This window comes from Falco cherrug, chromosome 6 (genome assembly GCF_023634085.1).
Source record: "Falco cherrug isolate bFalChe1 chromosome 6, bFalChe1.pri, whole genome shotgun sequence".
NCBI lineage: Eukaryota > Metazoa > Chordata > Aves > Falconiformes > Falconidae > Falco > Falco cherrug.
In genome coordinates, this window is record NC_073702.1 from 78,026,562 (window position 1) to 78,041,386 (window position 14,825).

A 14,825-nucleotide genomic window follows, 5' to 3' on the forward strand; every position below is an offset into this window, starting at 1 on the left:
GCACTAGGGAAAAAGTTAAAAATGTAACAGCAAGGAGTATTAAAATTCATTTTCTTACAATAACATTATCTGGGGTTAGTAAAATGTACCCTGTGTCTTCCAAAGTGTATTTTTCAAGAGAGGGAGTAAGTAACCAAGTGTGTACCCATAAAAAAATTACTACATAATCTGCATTTTGAAACCTCTTTTGAGATATAAACTTATTTTTACATATGTCATATTAATATTCAATATATTTTCCTGTTAAATGGGTAGGTGAAAGCTTCATGTAGCTGTGCTCTCACTATACACAGAGTTCTGCTGTGTTAGCACCAGGTTACTGCAGCCCTGTTTTGTTTTCTCAGGACTTGCAGCAGCACCCAGGATTCCTCTTAACAGCTCCAGTTTCTGGTGTCCCAGGACTGCGTAAGAATCCTGACCCTCAGCTGCGCAAAATGAAGTTTTCTACACTCTTAGTTTGCAAAGAAAGCCCCCCAGTTCTGAAACCAGACTACCAGGAGAGCAGAAAAGAGCCACAAATATTACTTTCTCTTTCTCCCTTCTCTTTCCCTTTGCCACTCGCTGAAATTTAAAGTCAATTTCATAGTGAATTCTGCTGCAAAACTTTTACCTTATTGAACATTTTTCTGGGTAGTTAACTGTTTTGTAAGTGCTTCTCATGCTTCTAGATAAATTGCAGTAATTATCTTCTTTCTAATTAGCGACTCTACTGTCTTAAAAGTTGTCTACGGAATGTAAGAGGTCTCCTTCTTTTAATGTTGTTGTTTGGTTGGGTTTTTTTCTTCCCCGAATGATGGTTAAGCAGTGAACCAAACAGCTTCATCTCAGCTGCTACAATTTTGGCTGGTAATGCCTCACCGAACCCATATAAAAAGTTTATTAGTTTTATAGGGTACTGTTCTCAGTGATGGGGATTCACCTCACTGAGTAGAGGCTACGGGTTTCCCCAGTGCCTCCTTCCTGGGCAAGCAGGAAAGGAGCTTTTCTCTTGCTTCCTCTGTTCCCAAACACCTGCTGACTGGCCAGCGTGCCCATACCTGCCAGCCACAGTGCTCTTCTCTAAGCCAACCACATTTGCCATGGGTCACTCACCATTCCACAGGAAAACAGGGGAAGGAGGTCTGTGGACTAAAGACAGGATTTGGAACAAGATGTTTGGGAGAGATTCTGGGAACGAACAATTTAAAAAGGTCATATTCAACCTGGTGGAGACAACACATGGCTGATTTTGCTGCTGCGGCTGTTTCTGCCATTGGCAGCGTCATAGGAAAACAGTTACTGCTGGAGGTGACCTTGCTCTGGAAGAGCTGTTGTCAGCTCTAGCCTGTGTCACCAGCGCAGGTTGTGGTGGTTATAGGTCAGCCCCCTGACAATGAAGTGTCAGGGTTGGCTTGCTTTCCTCCCCTAGGCTCCTCATTTCTGCTCCCTCTTTTCTCTTTGGAAAGAGTCCTGCCCTTAGAGGAGAAATGGAGAGTGCATTAAATCATGACGTTTCTGGAAAAATGTATTTATGAGAAACAAGAATGTGTCTGAAGCTGATGGTACAAAGAAAATTTTAAGGGATAAGGGAAAGAGCTCGGGGTGTTCTAGTGTCAGGGTCTAAGGAACTCAGGAAGACTTTGGAGTACTATGGGAAAAGGTAGAGAAGAGAAAGTATTTGGGGAGGGTTAGGAGGATTGTGGAAAGGTGTGAAGCTGACCCAGAAGTGCAGGGGGCACAGTCACAGTTATCTGTGTGTGCAGTGATGTGAAGCTGTTCTTCTGTGCTTCATACTGGGACGTCCCAGCGCAGTAGTCATCAGCTCTTCTTCCTGCAAACTGCTCCATAGCAGAACATGTTTCCAAATGGGAGTGTTTCTGACCTGATCTTTTCAGACTTCCCGTTATTTGCAGTCCAGCTTACTTCAGTCCTCCAAGCTGCTTCCATAGGTAGTACAATCCACAGTGAATAGAGAACTCAATATGACTATGCCTGTGCTGGTGAAGAAATGAAATCAGGGATCATTCCCTGGTCTGGAGGCCAGCTGCACAAACAGGTCAATCTTAACACTAAATCTCTCTTTTCAGACTGAATGGCTGTCTCTAAATAGTTCCCAACTCTCAATCAATGTCTGGTAATTGGTTAGGAATATGGGAGTTGTCCCTGACCAAAAGCATGCCAAGGACTCTGCAACTGTACAAAGGATCAGCTGTCCTGCCCTGCCTGCCCTCTGGCACTGTGATTTTGCTAGTATAGATGCAGCTTGAAGGTCATCCCAAGGATATATATTCCATGTAAACACTCCGAGCAGATCTCTTTCAGCTGATCTCTCTTTCCTGTGTAACTTTCGGTGTTTGTCTGAGGTGTCTAATCATTCCAAGCTCCCTCAGTAACCAGAGGAATCATAGAATAGTTCGGGTTGGAAGGGACCTTTAAAGGCCATCTAGTCCAACCCCCCTGCCATGGGCAGGGTCTTCTTCAACCAGATCAGGTTGCTTAGAACTCCATCCAACCTGACCTTGAACATTTCCAGGGATGGGCATCTACCATCTCTGTGGGCTACTTGTTCCAGTGTTTCACCACCCTCATCATAAAAAATTTCTTCCTTATACCTACCCTAAATCTACCCTTTTTTAGTTTAAAACCATTACCCCTTGTCCTATCACAACACAACCTTGCTAAAAATTTTGTCCCCATCTTTCTTATAAGCCAGCCCCTATTGCAGGCTGCTATAAAGTCTCCCCAGAGCCTTCTCTTCTCCCGGCTGAACAACCCCAACTCTCTCAACCTTTCCTCATAGGAGAGGTGCTCCAACTGTCTGGTTGTTGTTATGGCCCTCTTCTGGATTCGCTCCAACAAGTCCGTGTCTTTTGTGCACTGAGGGGCCCAGAGTTGGATGCAGCACTGCAGGGTGTGTGTGTGTGTGTGTGTCTCACCAGAGCAGAGCAGAGGGAACGATCACCCCCCCCTTGACCTGCTGGCCATGCTGTTTTTGACATAGCCCAGGATACTGCTGGCTTCCTGGGCTGTGAGTGCACATTGCCAGGCCACATGCAGCTCCTCATCTACCAGTATCCCACATCCTTCCAGGCAGGGCTGCTCTCAATCCATTTATCCCCAGTGTGTATTGATACCAGGTGTTGCCCTAACACAGGTGCAGGACCCTGCGCTTGTTAAACCTCATGAGGTTCACATGGGCCTCAGTTCTCACTGTGCCACTTTTCCAGCAGCATAAGAGCCTGTGAGAACGATACCTCCTGTAGCTGGAGTAAGAAGGCTTTGTCAGCAGATTCCCCTTGATCAGGCAGCATGTAGTAAACACCAGCCACAAGGTTCCCTTTGTTGCCTCACTCTCTAATTCTTACCCATAAGCTTTCAACCTGCTCATGGTTATTCTTCAGAGACAACTCTTCACAATCTATCAATTTCTTGATGTACAAGGCAACCCCTTCGATCCTCCTTCCTCACCTGTCCCTTCTGAACAGCCTGCAGTCATCAATAGCCACACTCCAGTCATGGAATTCATCTCATCAAATTTCAGTAGTAGCTTTCTAGCAACGTGGTGGCTTCCAACTCCTCCTGTTTGTGGCCCATGCTGTGTGCATTGGGACGCATTTCAGCTGGGCTGTTGACTATGTCACCTCCTTGGAGGAACACGCCTTAATTCCTTTGAGGTATTTCACCAGTGTTTCCCAGTAGGTTCCTGTTACCTCAGGAGCCCCTGGCTCATCTCTGTAAGGCTTCAGGTGTACCCAGTATGACTCAGAGCAACAAGCTGTAGGTCCTTGTTAGGACCCCATCCCTCTAACCTTGGCATATCATCCCACAGCTTGTCACAGGCAGGCCTAATATTATCCCCCTCTCCTTTCAAGTCTAGGACAACTTAGCTTGTCTGTCTGGAGATTTACAGGCATCTGTCTCCTTCCATTGACTTTGAGGGAGCTCAAGAAGACAGAGCTTCAGATGTAGACAATTCAGTTATGTCAGGTGGGATGAGTCCAGGTGTGTGTAAAGACCAAGATTATCTCTTAGGAGCTGGCTCATTTGGTGAGGCAGAGATTTGTACCGAAGCCAGGAAGGTGGCTGGCAAGGATGGACTTCCACACCATGAAGTGATCAGACAGGTTGTCACATTTTGGCTGTTATGTATTGAGGTTGTTTCCATGGAGTGTTCTGAGACCTTGTAAAAATACGGGCTGATATGAACAGAAAGTTGTTGTGGACTTGACTTATTACTGTGAGGAGTTCTGCCTTCTCCCTGCCAACAATAACTAGAAGAGATGCCCTTGCATAGTCAAGAGAGTAATATCTGATTAGCAGGGAATAAAACCATGGCATCAGCAGATCATACAAATGTTATGGTTGTAAACTGCCAAGAAGCCTGTCATCAATTAATTTTCTCACAAACCATTCTACAGAAAATTCTTTGCCTTTGGCACTAGCAGAGTGATGGCAGGTTTTATTACTTCTGGAACAGCAGAAGGGGAGCTGATGTGTCCAAACAGGCTTGCCAGCAGCCCAGATGAAGGCAGGGTATGGTCATATATCTCCTCTCTGTCTGCTTCCTGGGCTTTCAGGTATGGACTAAGTAGAAGAGAAAACAAAGTGCTCTTCATATTGGCCCTTTTATGTCTTTTTCTCTTTCTTTTAGCATAGGAGATTAAGAAACCTTTGTTTCACACGTTTATTCAGGTGTAATGTTCTTCTCCAGTGTCTACTCACTGGTAGAAGGGTCTCAGTGTCCCCTGGCCCTTGGTGAGCCCCACTGCAGTGGTGCTTGCAGCTTGGCAGGAACCCAGTCCCAGCCTTGCAGTGAATGATTGCACTTCTGTGACCCAGCTTTTTGCCTGCAAATGCAAAAGGCTTAATGCTGGTCAGTTAGCCCTGAGCTTGCCTTAAACAGATGACAAATTTCTGATGGAAATCACAAGTTTTTTTGTTCAAAGTAAGTAATGATTTTAAATTCTTGGGTTACAAGGTGAAGAATCTAACCTAAAAAGTACGGGTATAGAAGTTACTTAAGGCAAGGGTCATGTTTTGGCTATTTCACATTGGTTAGCTGTGGAACTTGTGCACACAGTAATTTACTCCACCACCAGTATCCCTCGAAGAAAGACCTTGGAGACATCTTCTAACCTTCACAGGAATAGTTTGACTTGAATATCTACTAGAAGATGCAGCTAATCAAAATGAGCTAGCTGCAAACTTTTTTATTGTGGTTATACTTGGCAGTTTTTATCACTGCTCTTGAAATATCCCATCATATCTCAATAGTCCTTTCCATCCACCTCTCATTTTCTGCTAATGAAGGGGAATTACTTTAGCCCTGTTTGTAAGTATTCAGCATCCATAGGAGTATTTCAAGCTTATTTGAAAGTAGATTTGGGACAATGAGAAATTTCTTCTATCCTTTTTAATCCAGGACTGAATTGTTGCCATTATATCTCACTGTATTTGCTGTCTTTTATTATAAAGTTTGGTTTTGGTTTGCTATAAATTTATGGAGTAAAAATGTAACCAGCTAATGGTTGGGTTGGTTTTTTTGTTGTTGTTTTGGGTTTTTTTTTTTTTTTTTTTTTTTTTGTAGAAACACATAATTCTTTCCATCGCTGCTCTTAGGAGCTGGCTTTAAAAGTGCCTTTTAAATGCAGAAACCAAGTGAGATGAGAAAAAGTGAGAGAACAGAGAATGACTGTCTTGTTTGGGGATTATGTCACTCATCTGGGACTGAATCCAGTGACAATTCGATCACTGATTCAACAAATATTGTCAGGGCAGACTAATGGTGCCTATCTAGGCACCATCTTTACTCCCAGTGCTACTATTGCAGGGTGATGCAAAGACTGCTGGACTGTGAATCATGTGGGCATTGATGCTTTCAGGGAGACAGGGGAATTAACCCTGAATCTGGATTTAAGCAAGTATAGATGCTTTTTCCATTGATTTGCTGACAGGAAGGGGATACTTTTCATCATTTGCTAATACTGGAGTTTTTTTCCTTTGCTCTTTTCCCCAAGGGTCTAAAAAAGTGCTTTGTTTCTGGCTGAATTGAACATTTTATGTCAAAGTAATTTTTTCAGCATTTTGGCAAGAAAGGGATGGAGAGTTAGATGCAAGGTTTTCAGACTGAGACTCCCACCTTGGACCTGAATTTTACAAATCCATTAAGAAGTTGTCCTATAGAAAATCCTTAGGTGCTTAAATGTAAGTTGATAGTCTTCAAAGAAACTTTGAAAAGAAGTTCAAAGAAATATTTAGAGAGAAGACTATAAGAAGATGACAGATATTTCTCTGTCAGAGAGAAGCCTCAGTAAACACTAACTTTCACATGAATTGTAAATGTTTTAATACATGCAGTCCTACTCTAACATGTTACATGCTCAGCTTTTCCACATTTATTTTTCATTCCATAATTAAGTAAAACTGGAAACAATGAGCCTGATGTTCCCTTAGTTCCCACCTCCAGCTGTTTTCTCGGCAAGGTGGTACATGGTACAACCTGATATTTCTTGTTTATTCTTCAAAGACACCAAGCCAAAGATAAGCACCTGAACTTCCTCTTTAGACAAAAAGAAATAATTAATTGAACAAAAAGAAATAATTAATTGGATCTTAAAATAGGTGGGATAGATTGTCCTCTGGGGACACCTGCTTCACATCACTGACTGTTGAGGGAGTCAAGAAATTTAATTTTCAGACTGCTAACTGTAAGGGAGAGAACATAGAGATTTTAGGCACTCATAACATTAAAAGGCAATTTAAAATGTATGTAGACATCTAAACTGGCTGATAGACATCTAAGTCATTTCTCCATCTACCTCAAAGTAATTTTTTAAAATCTCGCTATGTAAGCATGTGTAGATGTATTAACACTTGTCAGTTTTCCCTTAGACACTTTGGAAATTAGATTTATGCTCAACCTCACAAATGTCACCCCACCAATTTTCCTGAGAACTAAAACAGCTGAGGAAGTATTGACAATCTATATACTGAGAAAAATGAGTGCACCAGTTTAGTATTTATACATCTTCCTAGCTGCTGAAATCTTTACTGGAAGCCAACTTATAGCCCAGTGCAGGTTTCATGTAATGAAATATTATGACTAGGAGTCCATACTGAAAAGTCCACCATGATAGTAGGGGGGCGGGGAGGGGGGAACTTGAACACTGTAGACATTTACCTTATCACACCTTTAGCAGAAAAGCATTAAGAGTGAAACCTTGGGCTTTCAAAAGTACTGGTCAGTGATTTTCCTATTAAATCCTAAGGACTTTGGATCTTTGCAAGTCATTTTACTGAAAGCTTCTTTTTGCTCTAAAAGGTCTTTTGAATTTAGTGTTGTTTCTGTAAATCAAGAGCCTGATCCATATCGGTTTTACAATAGTGTAGTTTCATGATCACGGCATTCTGAGTACCCATGTAAGTGTCGGGGAAATCAGGTTCATAGCATCAGTGCAAAATGTGGTTAACTGGGAAATACTGGCCATGATAGGCACAGATACAGAAATGTGATTTGAGAAAGGGGAATTCCTCAAGGGCATGAGTAATTTCTCATGGTGGCAATACTTCCATCACAAATTCTGGTACGTATGCCTCATATCATTCTTGCCAAGGTACGACAATTACTGCCGGGTATCAATTAACAATATGACATTTTCCTAGGAAATGTACTACACATTAAACAGAGGCATTTGCCACATGCAAGATATAAAAAGCTCATGAAGAGGGACTAATGATCTGGCATCCGTTATTTATGGGAAAATGAAAATGAATACAGGAATCACTAAAATAAATCACTTTATATGTCTTTACATTAAATTTTATGCTTCTACTCCATCAGAGTAGGATATCAGATTGGTTGGATGTGACCTGTTCTTGAAAAATAAACGTTAGCGGTTTCTTATCACCTTATTATCCTGCCAGTGTTTGCAGTTGATTGATCAGCGATCTTCTTCTCTGTCTTTGTGACTTTCACAGGCAGGTTGCCTGGTCTATAAGCTTCTGGATCCCTCTTTTTTTTTTTTTTTGCTATTTAAAGATAAGCATTATGTTTCCCTACTTTTCCTCTGGGGCCTGCCCTGGCCTTTGCAAGTTCTATTTTTTGCTAAAGTTTACAAGATCTCAGATAGGTTTTTTGTACCTTTGGAAAATAAATTTCATGAGACACTGATGGCTTGGAGTCATTTATCTTACCTGACAATATACAGTTACCCAAAATCACTAGGGACTCCATTCAGACACCTAAACATAGGTGCCCAGGTCATGAGTGTTCAAGATATCCAAACATGTCTGACAGGCTACACACTTTTAGTAAATTGAGCTGAGTGCTGAAAGTGGAGTTCATTTGTTGATTCAGACACTCACAGAAAGGGGAAGGATTCAGATGCAGATTCAGGTACCTAAATTTCAGTATCTGCTGTGTAGGTACACACCTGGGAGGTAAGTGTTAACGATCTCATCATAGTTGTGGAAACCCTTTCAATAGTCAGTGAAATCTGTAAAAGTATTCAGCACAGCCTGAAGTGAACAAATATATCTGATCAAGTGAAAAGCTCTCTTAACTAGTTTACTAGTTTGTTTACTAGTGATGAAATCAAGTTGTAGAAACATGGATATCCACTCTCCACATCCTTTTGATTTGGCAGCTGGAGGCTAGACAGGATATATCCCAGAGCTTCTTAAATAGCACAAGATACCTGCATGTAAGCAGCTGAATCCCACCTTTGACCTCTGTTGATACAATGGGAACCAAGAAGTAGGTGTCTTATGCCATTAAAGATGTCCTAGGGCAGCTGGCCTAGTGGGTTTCTACCTGTGATCAAAGAAAAGCATGAGTTTCCCATAGGTCTCCAAAGTAATGTCCCCTAGCATGATTCAAACAGCAGTAGACATTGCTTAAATAGCTGAATCAACTTATGTTGCACAAGATACAGAAACATCTACTCTTCCTGAGTAAAATTCTTTTATCTTTTTTTTTTTTTTTTTTTCATTTTCCAGTATCATTTTTACTCTAATACTATTCCTCCATAGAGGAAGCTTATCTTTTCCAATAATCCTACTGTACCACTTACAGTTACAGTGATGCTAGGAAAGCCTGGTCGTACCATCCAAGCATCCAGGTCTTGTCTGTCGTCCCCCAAGAGCCCAAAACCTGATTTTAATCAATCACCTTGGCACTCTCTTTGAAAGTCTGTATTTTCAGATTGATCTAGATATTTTATTAGTGTTATGGTTGGTGACATTCTTACTCCACTTATTCCCACTGAGATCAAGCATGGGTTGTCAAGAAATACATGTTGTTAGGCTGGACCATTCACGACTCATGTACCAATGTGTACTATTGTGTAACTCCAGATTTATTTTCCTCTTGACTTAAGAGATAAGCTGTAAGCTTAACTCTAAGTTGTGATTACTTTATGTCATTACATAAAGTGATCAGAAATAAGCCATGTAGTCATTTTCTGTTCTTTTGGTCTGCTTTGACTTCAGTTATTTGCCAATGATCACTTCAACGCCTATTTCCCATTGATTGTATCTCCTATATTCATGTATATTTAGGTTACCCAGCAAATATTCCCCTTTATCAGTGCTAGCTGTCACTCATTCTCACTATATTATCACCTCCTTTTGCAGCTTACAAATCTTTTTATATTTTATTGAAAATAGAGACAAGATAATTCTGAGCTGGTTCCATGCTGCGCTGAGGTATTCTTTTGGCCCTGTCATTACCTAAGTGTGCTACATGTTATTGAAGCCCAAATTCTTAAATCTGTGCTATAAAGTAATTTTCAGTGGGTACCTCTGTATCAGTACATTAAACGGCACCCTGGCATGGGCACTGCAAATCTATTTGCCATATTTCTGACTGTCAGAGAGGTCCCTGGCACAGGTTTGGTCTGGACCAGATAGCATTCTCACAAATAGTTCCCAGGCACAGTTTAGGATGTACTACAGGCCAGGAACCATTCCCAATAGGAAATTTGGATAGGGACGCTCTTTTGAAAGCTAGGAGAACTGAAACATATGGGTGTTGTCAGGTAATGCCAGCTGGCCTCCAGAATGAAAAATAAACAGTGGCACGGTACTGGTAACTGGTATGGATACAGCCGTTGCTTCCAGTAGTTAATAGATGCGTAAATACTTCAGAGAATGGGAATTCAAGACACAATTTTTTTTTTCTTTCATGCTACATATAGGTTCTAGTTAAAATAAAACAGACCATTTTCTTCCTTGAAATGTCTTTACAAAACATCAGGAGTGAGGTTCATCTGAACATGTCTAATGCTGAGCTAGCTGTTTAGACAGTCTTTTTAGTCCATGAAAGAGGAATGTTTTTAGGGGACGATTCATTTCGGCCTAGCAAGGCTTCTAAGTCAGGACAGATGAATTATGACCCAAGAGTGCATATTTCATCCCATTAATTATAAAGGGAACCTACAACAACTGGCTCAGGGAACGAGCTCAGACAGCTGTACCGTGCAAAGCTTACTCTTTATTTCTTCTGACTTCGGGGAGTTTCAGCTTCAGGGAGTTTCATGATTTCAATTTTGCCTTCTAATTTGGTTTTTACAAAGCTTTTACTGCTCAGCAAGAGTTAGTTAGCATCATAATACTGAAACCAAGAGACTTAAACCAAATAAAACAAGCTCAAGATCAGCCTCCTGCCTTTCTGGTTTTCTGTGACAATAAATATTTTCTTCTGTGCAATTCCTTTTTTACCTTTCATTTAAAAAAATGGCTTTCATTTAGTTACCTTATTTCTTTCCTGTTTTTCTAGCTTACACTTTGTGCAGGAATGATGATCGATGTACATCTTATCTGCTCTCCTTCAGGATTTTCCGTCTAATTTTTTACTGTCTTAATGATTTTGTGTTTCTGAGTCTGCCTAACAATTCTAAGGCCTTTCCAAATCATGCTTTTCTGTAGATGAAGAGCAAAGAGCTATAAGATACTAATAAACTTCTCCTGGGAGTAGTAAATTCAATCATGTATTAATAAGCACTCACTCTCAACTCACTCCTTGCCTTTAAGCCCTTGAATATTTCTTCCCTATTAGTCAACAGAGACTCCCAGACTATCTCAATTCAGTTGCTTGTTCAGACTGTCAGAATAAATAATTAACAGTAATTCTATGCTTTTTCTCCTTGTAACTGATTGGTAGAGGTGTCTTATGAATAAAAAAGCCTCTGAACTTTCATAAACTTCTAGGGTGTACAGGAACTAAACCCTGACTGTATCAGTGGGATAAAATATCCAAATACTTTTGAGGTTCTGGGGTTTTGTCATATTCACTTACCTTTCCTGGACTAAGTGACATTTCCTCTCTGACTTGAAGGCCTAGAGAAAATGTTTCTTTTATTCATGTGTTTTGCTTGCATGTTGCTGGGTGGGTAAACAGTTAACAGCTTTACAAGCTTAGACAAGGCCCCTTGGCAGAATCTGAAAAACGTGAATTCTTCTGCAAAGAGACTGCAGTATTCTGCAATGGATAAAGTTGTCAGTTATCCTTTAAAATAGAGGGGGAAGATGCAAATCTCATCTAATACCTGACTTTGCTTCCCTTGGCGAATTTTTCCCATTTTCTCACCTTCTTCTCCCTTGTGGGCCATGATTCTCCTTCAATGTCAAGAAATGGTCTTTGTGATTGCTCTCATACAGCTATCGTTGTCGGGCAATGGAATTCTGTGTAACTAACTCCTGCACAGGGTGCCATACAACCCCACAGCCCCTCTCCAGTTCTCCAACATCAGGTAAACCTCTAGAGGAGAAGCCTCATATAAAATTCTTTCCCTTTCAGGTGAAACTTTCCAATTTACACATCATTGTATTCCAACATTTATCAGATTAGCATTAAGAGTCCTGGAATGTTTACAGTCCCAGACCTGGAACCAGAGTGAATTGTTTCAACAGTTCTTGAATTGTGGGGATTCTTTGGCCATCAGGAAGCATTCACAGAAATAAAATCCTTCTTCCTGGAAGATCACACTTGAAGTATGGGCTTGATGTTGGAGAGGGAATCCTCCATGTGTAAATGTAATACTTAAGAAGAGGAAAATATTTATGATGAATATATGACAATGACTTGAGAAAGTACCAAGAACTGAAGCAGATAAAGTAGATAAAAAGTTAATATTTACATCAGTAGTTGTCAAGAAGGAAATACAAGTAAGTGTGGTTGGCTGGTTTGTTTATCTTGCCATGCTCCGTTTTATGACATATTGAACAACTGTGGAGGCAAGAACTAGATCTTTTGTTTCCAGAAGACTGGAATGATCCAGTGATTCAGTGGTTTATGGGCACTAGCTGAACATGTTTGGAAGTCGCTTTCAAAGCACTAGCAGGTACCAGGTTTCATAAGTGATTATTCTTTAGCCTATCCACTCATAGGTAATGTTCCCCACTGCTACCTGCTTTTCTCTACCATTGCAGCTCAGGGAAAATTAATACATTTGGACCATTTTTTTTTCCTCAAAAGCTAAGAAAGAATGTCCTCCTCTATTTCATTTCCCCTGGGTGTTCCCCTTCAGCTTGCATAATTAATTTCCTTACTGCAATACATTCTTAAATAAAATAGAATTAGGATAAGCTGTCAGTGCAAGAATAAGTTCTTAGTGCAACATGACTTTCTCCCAAGGTGACTTTAAAATAATATTGTACACCTTGTAGTAAACCCAGCATCTATCTTAACTAAGATGTCTGGAAGTGAAGTCTTTCAATCAATGTTCAGCAGGCATTTTCTGTTAGGGCAGCAAACATCGGCAGAGTCTTGCACACATCAAGAAGAACAGAAAGAGTAAATATAAATGGAAAAATTTAATTCAGAAAACTCAGGCTTTGCTTGATTTGCAACTATGGAAAAGAAGAGATGAAAGAATGTTATTTTTCTCATTCCTGTCTTTCCTAAGATGAGGTGGAGATACAAAGGAACACCATTTTTCACATCTTCTGCAAACATTTACTTTGATCCAAACCTGTAGTTGAGCTTGGAGACAATTTTACAGCATCTTATAGTGGTTGTGTGCTTCAACATGAGTTCCAATCACAAAAGGTCACAGATTTACTGGAGCGGTTGGAGTGTGAGAGAAGGAGAGGTGATAATGGAGGTCCTACCAATACCATGGTACCACCTGCTGTATGCAATTTGTCACACAAGGCAGGCAACTTTTTGCAGCCTCTCTTGTGCTTTTCCCTTTTCCCACTCTGTTGGATCGGATTGCCAGCATTTTCTTAAAAGAGGGGATAAGAAAGCCCCAAAGCATTTATCTTTCAGATATAACGTCAGCAAAACATATCGCAAGCTTTAATAAAAATGGGTTTGGAAAACATGCTTTTTGGATTTAAAGGTATTTTTATTTCACTATGTGTTCCTCTTGCAAAACAGATCTAGTTGTATTGGGTGAGAAGGTTTATACTGGAAACTAAGGCAGGATGCCACTCACATAAATTCATTTTTCTTTCTGTTGAGGTTACATTCTTGCACACTGAAGTATTCTAAATTCAGAAAGAACTCAAATTACCATGAGATACAATTTTTAACAATGACCATTAACTCTCAAAAGCCATAAAATATTGTCCAGAGACATCTGTCAGGATTAGAAATGCATTAACATAAGTTCTTTGTAACTCAAAGACTATAATATACATTATTTGAAGAGATTCAAATGTGGGGGAAAGAAGAAGTTATCTTCTATGACCTTGATCTAAACAAAAATCTAATTGCAAAATAGCCAGGAGTATTCAGCTGCGATGCTGTGGTAGTGACACCAGTAATGTCACTGGTTCAGAAATGTGAGGGCGTAGAGAACACGAAGAGCCTGAAGCATGAAAAAATATCAGCCCACTTTCTTTTCTTATGCACCTAAACAGATGTAGGTGAACACAGCAGATATGTTTCCACAAAATTATCTGCACACCCACAGCAAATCTCATTGGGAATAAGACTGCACAGTATTTCAAGAAGCTGTGCTTATAAAGAACAGGCTAGAATATCAGAGTCAGTGAGAAAAAGTTATTTTCTATCAGAAAGCTCATTTTTTGGTTAAGTTTTTCAAGGGATGTCTTAATTGTTTTACTGTTTCCAGATAACTAGAAACCACCAGATGTCTAGCAGTCAAAATGTGTTGGTTTTTTGCATAAAAACAAGTGTTTGCTGAAAAGCAGAGTCAATGGTTTTCTTTTGCTTTTGTCAAACAAGTGTTACCCCAGGGGGAAAGCATGTGCTTTCATTTAGAAATTCTTCAGCTAAGAATGCTTCCAAGAAATTATTTTCTGATCAGCTATGCTTTAGAAAGAAAAAGTGAGGAAATGTAAATGCAAATCCCCAAAACTGGCTTGCAAATGTCATAACGAAGCATGACTTTATGTCACACTTCCTCAGCTACTGCCTTGTGGTCTCAGAGAATCTAGAAGCGTCTGGAAATGGAGATGCCTCTACTGCAGTAATGGATCAGTTCCTAGTGGAGATAACGTTATAGACACCAAGGGTGTTTGGGAGTCATCTTCCCTGGATGATCAAGGGAAAGAAATCTAGTTCAAAGTGATCACTTCTCTGTGGTCACTGGAGAGAGAAAGGAGACCCTCCAGGTACCTAAGATAGGTACTTCTTTCTATTGAGAAATATTGAGAAGTGATTTGATGTTAATAATTATGCGTTACTTATTTTAAAATAGTATCCAAAGACTTAATCATGCTAGACAATACACAGGATATAAAGAGATTTTTTTATCTCAAGTTCCCCATCCTGTTCCCTGTAATGACTGGTCTTCTTAGAGAGATTAATCTCCCAAAAGACTCTTTATGAAGACTGATGTGTGGGTGAGATCTGAAATTTTTAATCATTAGAAATC

General features: G+C 40.2%; 1 protein-coding gene across 3 annotated transcripts in view; it reads right to left on the reverse strand.

Annotated features, from left to right (window-relative positions):
• PTCHD4 (patched domain containing 4) overlaps positions 1-14,825 on the reverse strand; it is a 92,570-nt gene that overhangs the window by 19,002 nt on the left and 58,743 nt on the right. Inside the window, exon 3 of one of the 3 annotated variants that reach the window (XM_055714457.1) lies at positions 13,379-13,470. The exons of the other annotated variants lie outside the window; for them this stretch is intronic. Within the exon in view, the coding sequence (XP_055570432.1) occupies positions 13,415-13,470 (56 nt within the window). The 3' untranslated portion in view covers positions 13,379-13,414. Of the gene's footprint in view, positions 1-13,378; positions 13,471-14,825 lie in introns of those variants that run through there. 3 annotated transcript variants of the gene reach the window in all.